The sequence below is a fragment of the Vulpes lagopus genome, chromosome 1, assembly GCF_018345385.1.
Source record: "Vulpes lagopus strain Blue_001 chromosome 1, ASM1834538v1, whole genome shotgun sequence".
Classification (NCBI taxonomy): domain Eukaryota; kingdom Metazoa; phylum Chordata; class Mammalia; order Carnivora; family Canidae; genus Vulpes; species Vulpes lagopus.
The window spans coordinates 65,468,032-65,486,762 of NC_054824.1; the positions used below are offsets into that span (position 1 = coordinate 65,468,032).

Genomic DNA, 18,731 nt, shown 5'->3' on the forward strand with positions numbered 1-18,731 from the left:
ATATCTTATTTGAAATTGCATTTTCAGATATAACATGATCGCACCTAGAAACTATACCCCTTAATGCATCAAAAATACCTTTGAAGCAGCTGAAGGGCCTGCTGAGAAGATAAGATTTTTCCAAAAGTACTGTTCATAAATGCTTGTATTTGTACCTAAAATAAAATATTAATATTCAATTGATTTGGGGCATTAAGGAAGAGATTGATTTTGTTTAACAACAATTAATGACTTTCCTAAAGAATTAAAGTAGCCTGAAACACACCTACCATCTATGCATCTATAACTGCACTGTCCAGTAGAACTTCACTGGCCACATGTAACTTCACCTGCTTCTTTTAACTACTATTCATGTGGCTACTAGAAAAATTAAAATAGCATATGTGGTTTGCATTTGCTGTTTATTATTTATTGGCTATGACTGACTTAGAGATATACAAAAGGAGTGTATGTCCCTTACCAAGCATATTTCTTGGAACATTTAGAATTTCTAAGCATATTGGGATGACACAGTAGACATCCAGGGTCACCAGGGGTCGATTTCCAACACTGCTGCTCTCAGAAACCCCTTTGCAACATTAAGGAAAAACAAGAAGAAAATATTTTCCAACACTCCTACCATCCTTAGCAATGAACTCGATTCTCCTAGTACCCAACCAATGGAACCAATGCACTTTTGTAAATTATTTTCACTTCTAAATGGATATGGTCTACTTATATAGGCCATGTTTATTAATCAAAATTTTGAGAAAAGAAGGAAAATTTAAACATTGACACCTCTTTGAAAATATTAAAAATTTAAGAAGGGCCTCTAAATACACTGAAAGCTAAAATTTATATCTAAGACCATAGAAAAGCTGTTATAACATATAATCCTTATTAATAAATCATAAAAATATGGGATGCAGCAAAAAGAGTTCTAAGAGGGAAGTTTATAGCAACACAGGCCTGCCACAAGAAGCAAGAAAAATCTCAAAAACACAACCTAACCTTATACATAAAGAAGCTAGAAAAGAAGAACAAATAAAACCCAAGACAGCAGAAGGAAGGAATTAATAAATATTATAGCAGAAATAAGTGACATAAAAACTAAAAACAACAACAACAAAACAATAGAATAGATCAATGAAGTCAGGAGCTCATTCTTTGAAAAAATCAACAAAATTGATAAACCTCCAGCCAGTCTCATAAAAGAAAAAGAGAGAGAGAGAGAGGACTCAAATAAACAAAATCACTAATGAAAGAGGAGAAACAACAACCAACACTATAGAAGTACAAACAATTATAACAGTCTATATGTGAAATTTATGAAAACCTATATACTAACAAAAGTTGGACAACTTTGGACAACTTAAAAGAAATATATAAATTCCTAAAAACATATAACTTCCCAAAACTAAAGTAGGAATACAAAATTTGAACAGACCAATTACCAGCAATGAAATTTAATCAGTAATTGAAAGACTCCCAACAAACAAAAGTCCAGGACCAGATAGCTTCACAGCAAATTCTACCAAACATTTAATGAAGAGTCAATATCTATTCTTCTCAAATTATTCCAAAAAATACAAGAGGAAGGAAAACTTACAAATTCATTCCATGAGGCCAATATCACCCTGATACCAAAACTAGATAAAGACATCACAAAAAAAGAGAACTATAGGCCTTTATCTCTTATGAATATCGGTGTAAAAATCCCCAACGAAATATTAGCAAACCAAATCAACAAAATATTTAAAAAATCATATACCACAATCAAGTGGGATTTGTTTCATGAATGCAAGGGTGTTTTAATATTCGTAAAACAATTGGTGTGATACATAATATTAGTTAGAGAAAAGAATAAAAACCATATGACAATTCAATAGATGCCGGAAAAGCACCTGTCAAGTTATAACATCGATTCATGATAAATACCTTCTGCAAAGTAGGCCTAGAGGGAACATATCTCAACATAATAAAGGCCTTATACAAAAAACCCACAGCCAAAGAACCCAAACTGAAAAGCCTTTCCTCTAAGGTCAGGAACAAGTCTACTCTCACCACTTCTATTCAACCTAGCACTGAAAGTCCTAGCCACAGCAATCAGACAACATAAAGAAATTAAAGGCATTCAAATTAGTAAGGAAGAAATAAAACTCACTATTTGCAGATAACATGACACTAAAAAAACCCTAAAGATTCCACCAAAAAACTACTAGAATTGATAAATAAATTCAATAAAGTTACAGAATATAAAATCAATGTACAGAAATGTGTTGCATTCCTAAACACCAATAATGAAGCAGCAGTGAAATTAAGGGAAAAAAATCCCATTTATAATGGTATCAAAAACCAATAAAATATCTAGGAATAAACTTAACCAAAGAGGTGAAAGACCTGCAAAAGATATGGAAAGACATTCCATGTTCATGAGTTGGAAGAACAAATACTGTTAAAACATCTATACTACCCAAAGCAATCTTCAGATTTAATGTAATCCTTATCAAAAGACCAACAGCATTTTTCACAGAGCTAGAACAAACAATCCTAAAGTTTGTATGGAACCACAAAAAAACCCTGAATAGGCAAAGTAATCTTGTAAAAGAAAAAACTGGATGAATCACAATTCCAGATTTCAAGTTATATTACAGTGCTAGTAATTAAAATGGTACAGTACTGGAATAAAAATAGACACATAGATCAATGGAATAGAACAGAAAACCCAGAAATGAGCCCAAAATTAAATGGGCAATTAATCTTCGACAAAGGAAGAATGAATATATGATGGAAAATGACAGTCTTTTCAACAAATGGTGTTGGGGAAACTGGACAGCCACATGCAAAAGGATGAAACCAGACCACTTTCTTTCACCACACACAAATATAAACTCAAAATGGATTAAAGATCTAAACGTGAGACCTGAAATCATAACAGTCCTTGAAGAGAGCATAGGCAGTAATCTGACATTGGCCCTAGTAACATCTTCTAGATATATCTCCTCAGGCAAGGGAAATAAAAGCAAAAACAAATGATGGGGACTACATTAAAAAAAAAAAAAGCTTCTGCACAGCAAAGGAAAACAATCAACAAAACTAAAAGGCAACCTACTAAATGGGAGAAGATATTCAAAAATGATACATCCAATAAATGGTTAGTGTCCAAACTATATGAAGAACTGATAGAACTCAATACCTAAAAACAAATAATCCAGTTAAAAATGGGCAGGGAGCACCAGGGTGCTCAGGCAATTAAGTGTCTGACTCTTGATTCCGGCTCAGGAATCAGATCAAGTCCCACATCAGGCTCCATGCTAAGCACAGAGTCTGCTTGTGGTTTTCACTCTTCGTTTCCCTCTGCCACTTCCCTTGCTCGCTCTCCCTCTAGAAAATAAAAAAATAAAATAAAATAAAATAAAATAAAATAAAATAAAATAAAATAATAAAAATGTTTTTTAAATGGGACATGAATAGACATTTCTCCAAAGAAGATATACAGATGGCCAACAAACACATGAAAGGATGCTCAACATCACTTATCATCAAGGAAATGCAAATCAAAACTACAACAAGATATCATTTCACACTTGTCAAAATGGCTAAAATCAACAACACAAGAAACAACAGGTGTTGGCGAGATGTGAAGAAAAAGAAACCCTCTTGCACTATTGGTAGGAATAAAAATTGGTGCAGCCACTGTGGAAAGCTGTATGGAGGGTCCTTAAAAAATTAAAAATAGAACTACTCTATGATCCAGGAATCACCCTACTGGGTATTTACACAAAAATTACAAAAACACTAATTCAAAAATTTACAAGCACCTCTAATTTATGGCAGCATTATTTACAATATCCAAACTATGGAAGCAGCCCAAGTGTCCGTCGATAGTTGAATAGATGAAGAAGATGTGGTATATATGCACAATGGAGTATTATCCAGCTATAAAAAAAAATGAAATCTTGCCACTTGCAACAACATGGATAGAGCTAGAGTACAAATGCTGAGTGAAACAAGTAGTCAGAGAAAGACAAATACCATATAATTTCACTCATGTGGAATTTAAGAAACAAAACAAATAAGGAGAAAAAGAGAGAGAAACCAAGAAACAGACTTTTAACTATGGAGAACAAACTGATGGTTACCAGAGAGATGTAGGTGGGGGGATGGAGGAAATAGGGGGTGGGGATCAAAGAATACACTTATCATGATGAAAAAAAAATAAAAAGATAAAAAAAATCATAAAAATAATTTAAGCAGGGGCGCCTGGGTGACTCAGTCTGTTAAACTTCTGACTTTGGCTCAGCTCATGATCTCAAGGTCCTGAGACTAAGCCTCACGTTGGGCTCCCTGCTCAGCACAGCAAAGGGTCTACTTCTCCCTCTCCTTCTGCCCATCCCCCTGCTCACGCATGCACGAATCCGCACACTCTTATCGCACTCTCTCAAATAAATAAAATCTTTAAAAAATAATTTAAGCAACAGTTTTAAAAACAAACAAATTCCCACTGCTATAAAGATATAATTCCTAAAACATTTTGGAAGCAAATTCCACCCTGCCCAACTAGCCAAACACTATAACTAAAACATATCTTAATATCAAACAGTCTAATTTTCAAAAACTGAAAGGAAATCTATGCCAGAAAGAAAAGGCATTGTTAGGATTTTAGGATCATTCTTATTCATATTGCCCAGATTACCTTAATGTAATTTTTAAAGAATCTTAAATGAAAAATATATTTATATATAATTTTCCTCAATTTCATGGCAAAAATTTCATATTCAGGAAGTGGATAGAGCATAGATCCTGTCCCTCTCTGTATCTCCAGGACATTCTACGGCAAAGAGGAGCCCATTCTCTGGGGCTAAGCTTGGGTTAACAGTATTTTATAGTAAGAGAGTAACGAAGGTCATGTAAGCCCAAAAGGTGGGAGAGAAATATGTTGCAGTCTCACCAGACATACTTTTTAAGTACCCTTCATCCTTCTGGTGCCCCTTAAGCTATGACAAACAGGATGAAGTCTTCTTTAGAGCTGTCCTCTAAGCTGTACAGAGAATATGGCCATAAAGTACAAGGCCAAGGGAAATCTTTTCACATTTAAAGAGTAAGGATGACATATTTTCTCTTAGTCCGGAAAAATGACATTGGCCCCTCGGCACAACAAAAATCAAATACAAAGTCTAATGAAAACTAAAAATGAACCCCAGCTATAACAGCCCTTTGGGCTTCTGGTTATTTATTGATATCTTTTACTGAGTATGTTCATTTTTCATTTAAAAAGATGGAAAATATTTTGTGGATTAGTTAAGAAATTTTTCATGCAGCAAATAGGTTTGATCAATTATACAAGCGTAACTTCTAATAGGAAATATATAAATTCTAGTACTATTGGTTACTTTTCAGCTTTATTGAAGTGAAAGTATGCATAATTACTAAAGTAAAAGTATGTATAATTACTTACCTCTAAACCATTGATTTTTGTCATGAACTCTAAGAAATCTGTATCAAACTCTGTCCTTCTTGGATCAAGAATGTCATATTGTTTTTTCTTAACCCCTTGATATATGTTTTTGAATTTTATTGACATAATATCTATTCCTTCTATCGTGGAATTACTCAAGGCTGAATATGTTTGCACAATAGTTATCATTTCTGTAATCTTAAAAAGAGGAATGTTATTTCAGAAATGGGATATTGGCACCCTTCCCTAGAATAAACTCTTAATGAATCATTGATTGAAAAAGCAAACCAAGGGGCACCTTGCTGGTTCAGTCAGTGGAGCATGTGACTCTTGACCTTAGGGTTGTGAGTTCTAGCCTCATGCTGGGTATAGAGATTACTTAAAAATAAAATCTATAGGGGCACCTGGGTGGTACCATCAGTTGAGCGTCTGATTCTTGGTTTTCGCTCAGTTAGTGATCTCAGGATGGTGAGATGGGAATCCTGAGCAAAGCTCCACACTCAGTGCAGAGTCTACTTGGGTTTCTCTCTCTCCCTCTCTTTCTGTCACTCTCCCCTATGCATGCACGTGCGCACATGCACACACACACACACACATTCCCCCTCTCTCAAAATAAATATTTTTTAAAAAAATCTTTAAAATAAATAAATAAAAAGAAAGAAAAAAAAACAATAAACAGCCTCTAGAATAATTTAGCTAAAACCAGTCAGAGGAGATAAAATAGAAGACAAATATCTGTCACCAATCATTGCTACTCTTAGACTATTTCTATCATATCCAAAGAGAGTTGACTACATTTCTCTGATTTTGATCATTTTCTCTCTCAAGAGGGGAAAGAAAGGACTTTGAGTAAAAGCTCTTACAGATGTCTGAATAGTTTCATCCTTTTGCTCTTGAGAATTTTCTGAAAACTATGTCACCGAATCACTAAATTCAAAAGCTTTAGTGTTCTTCTTGGCCCTTGCCACAGTTCTGATATGTAAAACTAAATAAATCCACATCTGTTTTCCCTTTTGCCTGCATTCAAGCAGCTGAAGGCCCAAGAAGCTTGAAATACAGTCACTTGTGACCCTTAAAGAGCCTTGGGAAACCCTCAAAATGAACTTTACTGCACAAATGGTGGTCTCTACCTTGATGTGCCAACACCACCTACTTTATACACACACACACACACACACACGCACACACACACACTCCTTCATATCTACAGGTTACTTATTTCTTAATCTTCATCAATGATTCCCCACTGTGATTCCTGCTCTGGAGAACAATGCTCAAAGCTCTCCAGGGCAGGCCCATGAGTCCAAGGGCCAAACAGAAAATAAACCTATTTTCAAGGGATTTTTCTGAATACTATGCACCATGAAGACAACACTACCGGTCCATCTACCAAGCCAGCAGAATTCACATAAACTCCCTGCACATGTCAACCCAGACCACCATTTTCAGAGCAACTTTCACTCTCACACCACTATTTCTGTACACTTCCAAACACTGCTGTCATCCTAGAAGCCAGCCCAAATCTGGAAGAAATATGATCCCCTGCAACGTAGTATGCTGTATATACTGTATGTAAAGACGAGAAGTGACTGGATCTCCTGCCTACACAAAAAAGCCACTCACCTTAAAAAGAAAAAACAAACCAAAGAACTCAAACTACCTACATGCTCTGCTCTTCTAACCTGCCAAGACTCTGCCCGTTGTCCCTTAATCTGCCACCCCAAGGGCCAAATACTGGGATGGAATTCCTGTCACTAACCATCCTCCATTTTGTCCATGATGGATGAAGAGTCATCAAAGAGGCACAGACAGCAGTCAGTGCTTGGCCTTTCGGACTTCACCAGTGTGTCTCCCACACTCCCAACACCACAGAGCAACAACGTGAAAGTCAGTCATGGTGATCAACTGGGACCACATGCCTGCTTGTTTGTCCCCATCTTGGCTTTTTCACCAGCTCTCTTTATCAGCTTTTGACTCCTCAGTTTGACAACCAACTTGCAATCCCCTCTTTGCTCACCAGCCTTGGCAGCATTTCCAGTTCTCAACTTGCTATGTTTGTCTCATCTCAGTGTTGCCCTACTCCACCTACTAGACTCCAATCCCTTTAAATCTCCCCCAAGCAATACCAGCTTTCCATCCCTCCTATTCTCTCCCACATACAGTCAGGGTGAGAAGAAAACAAAACTAAAGACAGGGCTCTGGGAAACACCAATACTCACCAAAATTTGTATGACAGCAAGAGAAAGACACAGCAAAAGATACTGAACCTCCTTAATTCTGGCATTTTGGGACAGACTAACACTTAATGCATCATCAAGTCTCCACCTAGCAACAGAAGGTGCACTTCAGGCAACCTAGTGACACACTAGAACCTTCCTCACTTGTTCCTTAAATATTTCTGTCGAACTCTGAGGTTTGCGAGCTCTCCAACCCCAACTTCAGTGCTGTCTGTCCTATGACTTTGCCACTTATTCATCCTGACATCTGACTCTGCTTTCCCCAATGAGCTCTGACATGGCCTGTCCTCCTGAGTCTCCTCATCTATGATTTCAGAGTTTACAGAGGTAGCCCAACAGTGGTCCCAACTGTGGCCCACTCAACACGAGAAGTTCATCCAGGCAGCTCAGTAACCACCTCTGGGAGATTATATAAAAGCCTGGCCACACTTGAGGGTACATTTTATAGCCTCATCTTTGCAAATCTGGATACCAATATTCACCAGTTACATATGGGAGTAATGCCCATCAACTAAGGGATTCTTAGTACAGGGGAACTGGGATTACCTAGCAATCAGAACGCACTTTAGGTGAGGTCTCTGGGAAGTGCTGCATTACCTCTGGTTGCTGAGTCCATGTGGCATGAAATTGTGTCCTTAAGATTAGAGGCAGGGCTTCTCTAGAAGTACAATATGGTAAGTAGCTAGTGAAACAGGCCATTACTACCCACTCCCTCCAGCATCAGGAATATTTGGGCTGCTACTTCATGGATAGGTGCCTAAAATGCCCAGGATTAAACCTGCCACCAAAGATCTTTACTGCTATGGGCTCACCATTAAGGTCCAACCCTGAAACTCTACCAAGAGTAAAACTACACCCAAGTTGATAAGGGTCCTAGCTCCTGGAAAATTTTAGAATAACCAGGATCTACCCCAAGGTTTACAATACAGTGCATTAAGAAACATCAACCATCTTTATGGAACACGTCTGACCAATGGGGCCTTCATGCTGATATCCTCCTAATTGGAGATTTTTCCCCAAAAAATCTCTATTTTTTTTTTAAATTTTTATTTATTTATGATAGTCACAGAGAGATTGAGAGAGAGAGAGGCAGAGACACAGGCAGAGGGAGAAGCAGGCTCCATGCACCGGAAGCCCGACGTGGGATTCGATCCCGGGTCTCCAGGATCGCGCCCTGGGCCAAAGGCAGACGCCAAACCGCTACGCCACCCAGGGATCCCTCTATTGTTCACAAAACAGCTCCATGAAACAGTTTCCTACATCGGGTATCAAAAGTACAAACAGCAAAAAAAAATTCATAAATTGGACTTTATCAAAATTAAGAACTATTGTGCTTCAAAGGACACCATCAAGAAAGCAAAAAGGTAACTCACAGAATGGATGAAAATATAGTATGACAAGGGACTCATACCCAGAATATATAAAAAACCTCAGCAATAAAAACACAAATAACCAAATAAAAAATGTGCAAAGAATGTGAATATAAATTTCTCCAAAGAAGAATTACAAAGAGACTATAAGCAAATTAAAAAATGTTCCACATCATCAGCAAAATGCAAATCAAAACCATAGTGAGATAGATATTACTCACACTCTCTAGTCTGCCTAAGTTCAAAAAGGTAGACAATAGTAAGTGTTGACAAGGATGTAGAGAAATCGAAACGCTCATACATTGCTGGTGAAAATGTAAAATGAGGGCAGCCCTGGTGGCTCAGAGGTTTAGCGCCACCTGCAGCCCAGGGTGTGATCCTGGAATCCCAGGATCCAGGCTCTCTGCATGGAGCCTGCTTCTCCCTCCACCTGCTTCTCCCTCTGCCTGTGTCTCTGCCTCTCTCTGTGTGTCACTATGGATAAATAAATAAGTCATCATTGCCAATTTTCTAAAAAAAAAAAAAAGAAGAAAGAAAAAAGGAAAATGTAAAATGATGGAGCTATTTTGAAAAATAGTTTGGCAGTTCCTCAAAAAGTTACCATATGGCCAGAAATTCCAATCCTATGTATATACTCAAGATAAAAGACAACATATGTCCACACAAAAACATGTACACACATGTTCACAGGAGCATTATTCATACTAGCCAAAAAGTGGAAACAACCCAAACATCCGTCAATTAATGAGTGGATAAATAAAATGTGACGTCCACATAATGTTATATGATTCAGCAATAAAAAGTAATGCCACAACCTGGATGAACCTTGATAACATTGTGAAAGAAGCCAGTTCAAAAGACCACATATTATATGATTCCATTTATATGAAATGTCCAGAATAGGCAAATCTATAGAAACAGAAAGTATATTAGTGGCTATTTAGGGGTGAGTAGAGGGGAGAAGAGAGTGTGACAGCTAATGGTTAGGCCTTCTTTTTGTGGGAATGAAAATGTTCTAAAATTAGACTATGATAATGCTTGCACAATCTCCATGAGTATATTAGAAAACACTGACTTGTACACTTTAAATTGGTGAATTAAATGGTATGTAAATTATATCTCAATAAAGCTGCCAAAGAAACAAACATAAAACAGTCCCACACAGGTATGTATGAAGGACCCCACTTGATAACTTGGCTCTCTTCATTGCCCATACTTTCCTAACCTGGCTGGATCAGGAGGTTACAAATAAAAACCTTTCAGACATGTCTAGGAGATGCCTTTCAACCTGTGTTGATGCCCTCAACAATTTCCAACAAATGATGAACAGAATCCTAAATATTACCAGGACATAGGGAGTTGGCAAACTGGTGGGGGAATCGGAGGGGTGGTACCTATGTGCTATCCTTATACACTTTCAAAAGCTGACTCCAAGAAGCCTCTGGGCTGGCCTTCCTGATACCCCCTGAAAAAAAAATCACTCCTCGCCAACTAGTGTCTGACTGGCTCCTGCCCAGCAAAGGCATCCCCCACACAGTGTGTAGGTATACACCATTTTCACTGACCTAGAAAGAGAAGGGGTCTATACATCCAGATATTACACTACTCCTGGGTACTGCCAGGTACTGTGGGCATCTCACCACATACTTTTCCTCAGCCTAATACAATCGTTAGACACAGAAGCTTCTACAGTCAAGTTCCATAGGTAGAGGTAGAATTGAGGTCTTGAGAGAGGGGAAGGTCAGCAATAGCTGACTGAATCAGGACTGAAAAATAAGTTACACCGAAATGTAGTGATCTGTAAGTAATAGGAGATGATTCACATCAATAGTGAGACAAGAGACCCAGGTCAGTAACTCTTAACGGTACCACATAAAGTACAAAATAACCAGGGAGTAAGGGGGGAGCGTGGGTACAGTGACTGCATAATGGTTACCTTCTCTAGTCTTTTGCAGAAAGCTTCAAATTTTCCAAATATATACATTTCTGAAACCTCAAAAGATTTTTCCCCTGAGGATTCTAAAATCTGTTTCCTCGTTTTATGAAAAGATGTCTGATATTCCTTGAATAGAAAAATGCAATCCTATGAGAAAATTAAAAGGAAGGAGAAAACAGGTGATGAGAGTTTGTTCAGGAGTCCATAATAGAAGAATCTGTCCTCGCACAGTATTGATCACACCAGCCACTCAATAGGAGCTGTTGCTGTTAACATTAAAAGTTCTCTGCCTAATATTGAAAAGCCTGGGAATGTGAATATAGTTTCTCTTAATTGATATCATATTTTCATCTTCTTCGTTATCAGAAGAAGATGATATCCCTTATCTTCTATCTTCTTATCTTCTATCGTTACGAGAGTATGCCATACACTGTACATTTCTATAGCTAATAAGAACTCCTGGGAGGTCAGAAATTATCTCTCCATTCTATTTATTATCACTCATCTATCTGTATATGTCTTTTCTTCAGCATTCTTTACACACAGCTATGTAAAACAGTAAGATTCTGCAATACTAATTTGTTGTCATCCAACCACCATTTCTCTACAAGAAGATCCTCGAGTCTTTGATGAGTACATTGCTGAAACCCTAGTATTTGACTATAGCTATCCCACTGGCCAGGTCATCCAGGCTGGTGAACCTGTTAGAAATATAAAAAAGGACATGGTCTGCAGGATCCAGTAGGAATTCTCTGTCATGTCAAGCTAACATTTCCTGGGGAAAAAAATGAGCATTTTTAAAAATAATGTTAAACTTTTCCAAACCAACCAGTGGCCAAATTTTTATCACAATACCTTCTCTCTGGTTCTGACTCTTCTATCGCCCTCTTACAACTGCATTGGGCACACTTGGATAATCCAGGATAACCTCCCCATCCCAAAGTCAGCTGATTAGCAACCCTATTTCCATCAACACTCTTATTCCCCCCATCCTGCCATATAATATTTTATTCACATGTTTCAGGGATTAAGACATCTTCGGGGGGGCATTTTTCTGCCTTACACAGCCAGTAAATCAGAATTTCTGTGAGACTCAGGAAGCTATATTTTTAACAAGTTCCCAGGTGATTCCTCTTAAAATTCAGATGCGTGCATTAGCGGTCTCATACCTACTTCTAACTATGACACATCTTCCATCTTCTATTTCAATCTCCAAAACAACAAATTGCTCCATTCAAGGTCATTGATTATTTTTCACTCAACCAACATAATTTATCAGTGCCTACCAAGTGTTAGGAACTCCTTGAGATGCCAGGAATACAGATAAGACCCCTAACCCTCATGGAATATACCATCTAATAACAATTACCTTACATTACTTCCTCTTCACCACTCAATCTCTTCATGTTGGACAAATAAGGTAAAGAATTTGAACTGACATTTCTCCAAAGAAGATACACAAATGCCTAATAAGCACATAAGAAGATGCTCAATCAAAACTAGCCATTAGGGAAATGCAAATCAAAACCACAATGAGATGCCACTTCACTAATCAGGATGGGTATTATCAACAAAACGGAAAATAACAAACACTGGCAAGGATGTGGAGCAAGTGGAACCCTCCTGTATTGCTGATGGCAATGTGAAATGATACAGCCACTGTGGAAAATAGTTCAGGGATTCCTCAAAAAATTAAACATAAAATTACCATATGGTCCAGCAGTTCCAGTTCTAGGAATATACCCAAAAGAATTGGTAGCAACAACTCAAACAGATAATTGCACACACACGTTCATAACAGAATTACTGACAACAGATAAATGGTGATAACAATCTAGATGTCTATCAATAGATGAATGGATTTTAAAAATGTGGTGTATTGGGGGATCCCTGGGTGGCTCAGCGGTTTGGTGCCCGCCTTTGGCCCAGGGCACGATCCTGGAGTTCCGGATCGAGTCCCACGTCAGGCTCTCGGCATGGAGCCTGTTTCTCCCTCCTCCTGTGTCTCTGCCTCTCTCTCTCTCTATGTCTACCATAAATAAATAAATAAGTAAAATCTTAAAAAAAAAATGTGGTGCTTCCTCACAATGGAACATTAATTTACTTAGCTATAAAAAGGAATGAATTTCTGACACATGCTACATAACTGAACTTGAAAACATTATGCTAAGGGGAAAAAAGCCAGCCACAAAAGGACAAATAATATACAATTCCACTTAAATGAGGTACCCAGAATAGGGAAATTCATAGAGACAGAAAATGGAATTAAGGTTACCAGGGCCTGTGGGAAGGAGAATTTGGGGGAGTTATTGTTTAGTGGTTACAGAGTTTAAGTTTAGGATGATGCAAAAGTTCTGGAAATGGATAGTCATGATGGATGCACGATACTGGAGATGTAATGCCACTGAACCATATGCTTGGAAATGGTTAAATAGTAAATTTTATGTTATGTAAATTTCACCCACAGTTTTAAAACTCTAATTGTCAAAAAAGTAAACAATTTTAAAATCGTTTCACAAGGAAAATGTCAAGCCCAGGTGACTTAAAAGATGAATTCTATCGGGCCTTTTTTTGTGCAATATTTGGTTTTATTTTTTAAATGTACACATGACAAAGATTATTGCTAAGTCATGTTGTGCCTCTACTTGCAATCAGAACATGCTCTTGAGCATCTTTCTTTGCTTTTACCATTTCAATAAGTCCCTTATGTTATTTTAGGTAGTCTTTTTCTGTCCTGTGAGGCACTACTTCTGCTATTTTTTTCAGGTGCATTTATTGGATATGTTTTCAAAGCTTGTTGCAAAAGCTTCTGTTCTTCTGTTGTCCAAGAGGTGAAATGTGTGCACGGACTCTCAAATTGTTCCAAAGGTGTTGTACTGTCAGCTTAACGCATGACTCCCTGTAGAGGGCTATCTTATGATGCAGGTCATGACTTTGGAGACTTTTTTTGGCCAAATCCATAAAAAGAATATGTGTTCATGTGGTCGGCAACAGCTTCCTGTAATATTGTGATTTATAAGAAATACATATATTTGGCCATTCTGATGACCAAAATATATTTTTCATAAATATTTGGTCTTTATCCATGGCTCCTGGCTCACAGCTCCCCAAAACCTTGCAATTTCCCAAATTACAAGAACAGTGGAGCATCTTTTGTTATAAGATTTGGCCTCTTGTCCTCAGTTCTTGAAATTGCTTTTGAGCCATAAAGGTAAAATGGGTATCTTGTTCTTCATAACAAGCCCCCTTTCCACCACAATTGGGTTTACATTATGGGGTGACTTCTGGGAGCATCTAAGTGTAGAGGCTGGTTGCCAGGGGAACAACCAGGAATGTCCTACCCCCTAATTTGGTGGGGAGCAGCCTAAAGGTTAAATATTCTAATAGCCAAGGAGTTGATCAATCGTGCCTATGTAATATAATGAAACCTCCATAAAAACACAAAAAGAGGGGACAACTTCCAGGTTGGTGAACACATGGGGATCTGGGGAGGGTGGTACACTCTGAGAGGGCATGCAAGCTCTATGCACTATCCCCATGCCGTGCCTTATATGTACCTCTTCCATCTGCCTATTCCCGAGTTATATTCTTTTATAATAAACCAGTATCTCGTAAGTAACATGTTTCTCTGTGTTCTGTGAAGCACTCTAGCAAATTACTGGAACTCAAGGTCTGGGGGTGTCATTGGAACTTCCAACCTACAGCCAGTTAGTCAAAAGCACATGTGACAACCTGGACTTTAAAGCCCAGGGAGTGGAGCCCCACTCTTGTGGGAGTTAACCTGTGGGATGGGATGACAAAATTGAGTTAAACTGTAGGACACTCAGCGAGTGTCCAAGAATCCCTCATTGATATGGGGAAACCAATACACACAGACACTAGAACTGAGTCCACAGTCCTTAATTCCCATCTTGAATTTATTCCAGGAAGGAAGTTCACAGCTTCAATTAGTAATTGCAGATCAATTCTCTTCCCAACAGTTTTTATGGCCATTTCCACCTTCGGCAGTTGGCTTCACTGCATTCTTAGATGCTTATCACATATAAGCCTCAGCTTCCTCTCTCTCTTTTCCAATTTGCTTATTTGTTTCTTCTGCTTTACCAAAGCAACCATTCCTACTTTTCTTTTAGTATTAGAAATATTTTATTTACTATTTTATTACTATTTTTATTTTTATTTTTTTGCATTTTAAAAATATTTTACTTAAATTCAATTTGCCAACATATAGTATAACACCCAGGGCTCATCCCATCAAGTGCCCTCCTTTAGTGTCCTACTTCTTTTGTAGATGCTGATGCATTTCATTTAAATATGGAAGCTTGCTAGTTGGAACTATCTGAAAGTTTTTCCACTTCTTCCCTCCTTCTAACCTGCTCCGTCTCATTCTCAGAAAAGCGCTTCCAGGTCTTCTATGAGTTTTTTTTGTTTGTTTGTTTTTGTTTTTTGTTGTTGTTGTTTTTTATGATAGTCACAGAGAGAGAGAGAGAGAGAGAGAGAGAGAGAGAGAGAGAGAGGCAGAGACACAGGCAGAGGGAGAGGCAGGCTCCATGCACCGGGAGCCCGATGTGGGATTCGATCCTGGGTCTCCAGGCTCCAGGATCGCGCCCTGGGCCAAAGGCAGGCGCCAAACCGCTGCGCCACCCAGGGATCCCTCTTCTATGAGTTTTGAAGTTTTTGTCTTTCCCTGTTAGTGGATTTTTTTTTTTCTGGGTATCTTTTCCCTCCTTGCTGATAATGCCTATTGTCTGACCTCTACTCTTCTCTCCTTAGGCAATCCAGGCAGCTGCTGATTCAGCTTATCTTGATTTTTCTTTAGCTTCTAGCTCCTTTTGTTTCCTCTTGTGCTTGCTTTCTTCTCCTTTTCTTTCTTGGCTTTTTCTTTTTCTCTTTAGGATTTGTTTATCCTTGCATCATGGTTACATGCATTATCAATTAATGTTCTCATTCATTTCTTGGTGGCCCTGTTTTTTTTTTTTTTGGTGGGCCTGTTGCTCTGTCCTGCTTTTCAACCCATATCCTGACACCATGACATCTTGCTTCTTCATTTAAAAATGAAAATTCTGGCATCCTTGGGTGGTTCAGCAGTTTAGCACCTGCCTTTGGCCCAGGGAATGATCCCGGAGTCCTGGGATTCAGTCTCACATTGGGCTCCCTGCATGGAGCCTGCTTCTCCCTCTGCCTATGTCTCTGCTTCTCTCTCTCTGCCCCCCAACTCTGTGTCTCTCTCATGAATGAATAAAATCTTTTTAAAAGTTTAAATAAATAAATAAAAATGAAAATTCTCTCCAGAAGTAAAAATTATACCAGAAGGAATAAAATGCCTCTACATCTTCAAGTGATGAATTCATATCACCAAGTTTTGGGGCCTTTTAATTATTTAACTATCTAGGATTCCTTTCAAGCCTTGGGGAAAACACTCCGAAGAAATTGTCTTTCTCGAAAAAGAATTGATTGACGAAAGTAAGCTCTATCTACTAGATTCTCTTATTTTCCCTGGATCAGATATTTTCATAAGCTTTCTTTATACAAGTAGTTGTGAAGTAGCCATTATCTCCTTTTATTGGGTCACCAGCTGCTTTCAGTGATGTTTTAACACCGTTGCTCTGTCTCTGTGTAACTCTGTGTCTTACATGGTCAAGTCAAAGAACCACATAATAAGCCTGGTTCTTCCAGTCTTTGGGATCAAGTATGTTCAGCCTGAGAAACTATCCTAATGATGCAGGCAGACCAGGTCTGAGGACTGAGGGGACTCCCACAGGACTAGCCAAGAGGGTCCCGGGCTTCACCCAGGTTGAAAATCAAATGCAAGCCAGCAGGAGGTGAAAGCAGAGATTATTGAAGATGTAGAGAGAGCAGATAGAGACAGATCATCCTGGAGACTAAGAAAGGAAAGACACACATGTCTTGTCTTTGCTTGGGATCTGGAGTTTTTATTGGCAATTGTGGTCTGGTGCAGGTATCCTCCTAGGCATCTAGAAACTGGCCAGAACAAGAACAGGGTCCAGGTGTCCTTCATAAGGCACTCATTCCCTGAAGCCAGGGGGTCTTGGCATCAAGATGTTTAGTGCCAGTGCTCTGGAATAGGCACTTGATGGCTCTGCCTGGCCATTCCTTAGATATCATCTATTGTGCTCAAAGACTCCAAAGATCTCATGATCTTTTTGTCCCTTACAAGAACATATACTATTTGCATTATAAGGCATGTGTAGAGTGGGGTGAGGGTGTAGGTCCTAGCAGGATTAGAAGTTGGAAAAGAAGCAAAGGAAAGGGGAAAACAGTTTTTTCTCTCACACGGTCCCTTGGGGTTCCTTGTCTCAGTAACTAGTAATTCTTCATCCTCTGTTCCCTCTTACCACTCTTTTTTATCCTCTGGCTCCAGGAGTCAGAGCATGGTGATGGCAGTGCTAAGATAAAACTCTGTGAGTGCAGTGCTTCATATACTAGTTGGATGGCACTGAGCATCCTTTCTGGCTCTGCCTCCCAGTCCCAGCCTTGTGCCTTGGCTCCATAAAGCCCAGGGAGCAGCACATGAGGACAGCCAATAACTGGATGTAGCCTTCTGGGTATGGTCATTTCCTGCAGACTTTCAAAAAACATATCCTTTTAATTTTCTGCAAACTTTTCCAGAGAATAGAAAAGGGGTGAATACTACCTTCACCTCCTCCACCTCCACTCTTTCTGAGACCTCAGGGCTGAAAACACTGACAAGGGCAGTATGGGAAAGGAAACTTACAGGCTCTCTATCTCTCATAAATACAATTGCAAAAACTCCTAAACAAAATTGTAGCAATCCAAATGTTAGAGTGCTTTAAACAAAGAATTTTTTTAAATTACACCATGACCTGGAAAGTTTCATTTTAGAAAACCTAAACATGTCGTCCATCACATTAACAGCTTGAGAAGACTCTAATAAGCATCTCAATAAATATATGCAGAAAAAAATTTTTTTCAAAGCCCATTCATAACTTCTGCTAGTACTAAAACTAGGAACAGAACCTCCTCAATCCAGTCAACGATGTATTTAAAACCTATGAATGCATCAAAATAGGGAAATGTTAGAAATGTCAGAAACTTTCTCTTCCAAAAGAAGATCAACACCAGATGCCAACAATCACCTTGATAATTTACGAATAAATAGCAGTCCTAGCCAACACAAAAAGGCAACAAAATGAAATTAACAGGGGCTGGAGGGAAAGGTGGGGACCAGGGAATATGAGACAGCAAGAGGCGTCCAATACAGGCAGCCATGGAGAAGATGAGGATTAAATTATACCCCAAAGGAGCACTAAATATAAAGTACCAAATATAAATATAAAGTACTAAATCATTTTAATGAGGCTCCTTTTATATTCTCATGCTACTCTGTACAATGTTTTTTCAAAGTTAACATGTTTTGTGGATGAGCAAAGTAAACAAAAATGGGCCAGATGGTGAAAAGTCTTACTTTAGGAAAACAAGGATATTCAGACAAACCTGAATTTTCTTTAATACGATTGGTGTTTCCTGATCCCATACATGGACAGTTCCTCCATCAGTAATATATGCTTTACATGCTGTAACCATTTGATTTGTTACCTAAAGTAAATACAAGCCAAAACAGCTATAGGTAAACAGAGAAATAAAATTTAAGATTTTTTAACCACAAGAATAAAAAATATGATAAACAGTAAATGTATGGGATGAATGAATCACAGTATAAAAAATAAATATACATTCTAGTCAAAACCAAGAAAATTCAAATTTGTGATTCT

At 38.3% G+C, this 18,731-nt stretch overlaps 1 protein-coding gene across 1 annotated transcript in view; it reads right to left on the minus strand.

Annotated features, from left to right (window-relative positions):
• Positions 1–18,731, minus strand: part of DNAH8 (dynein axonemal heavy chain 8) — a 340,697-nt gene that overhangs the window by 293,566 nt on the left and 28,400 nt on the right. The window contains exons 7-10 of the mRNA XM_041748133.1: positions 18,454–18,555; positions 10,981–11,127; positions 5,438–5,635; positions 79–155 (exon numbers count right to left, since the gene is read on the minus strand). Coding sequence (XP_041604067.1) covers positions 79–155; positions 5,438–5,635; positions 10,981–11,127; positions 18,454–18,555 — 524 coding nt within the window. The remainder of the gene's footprint in view (positions 1–78; positions 156–5,437; positions 5,636–10,980; positions 11,128–18,453; positions 18,556–18,731) is intronic.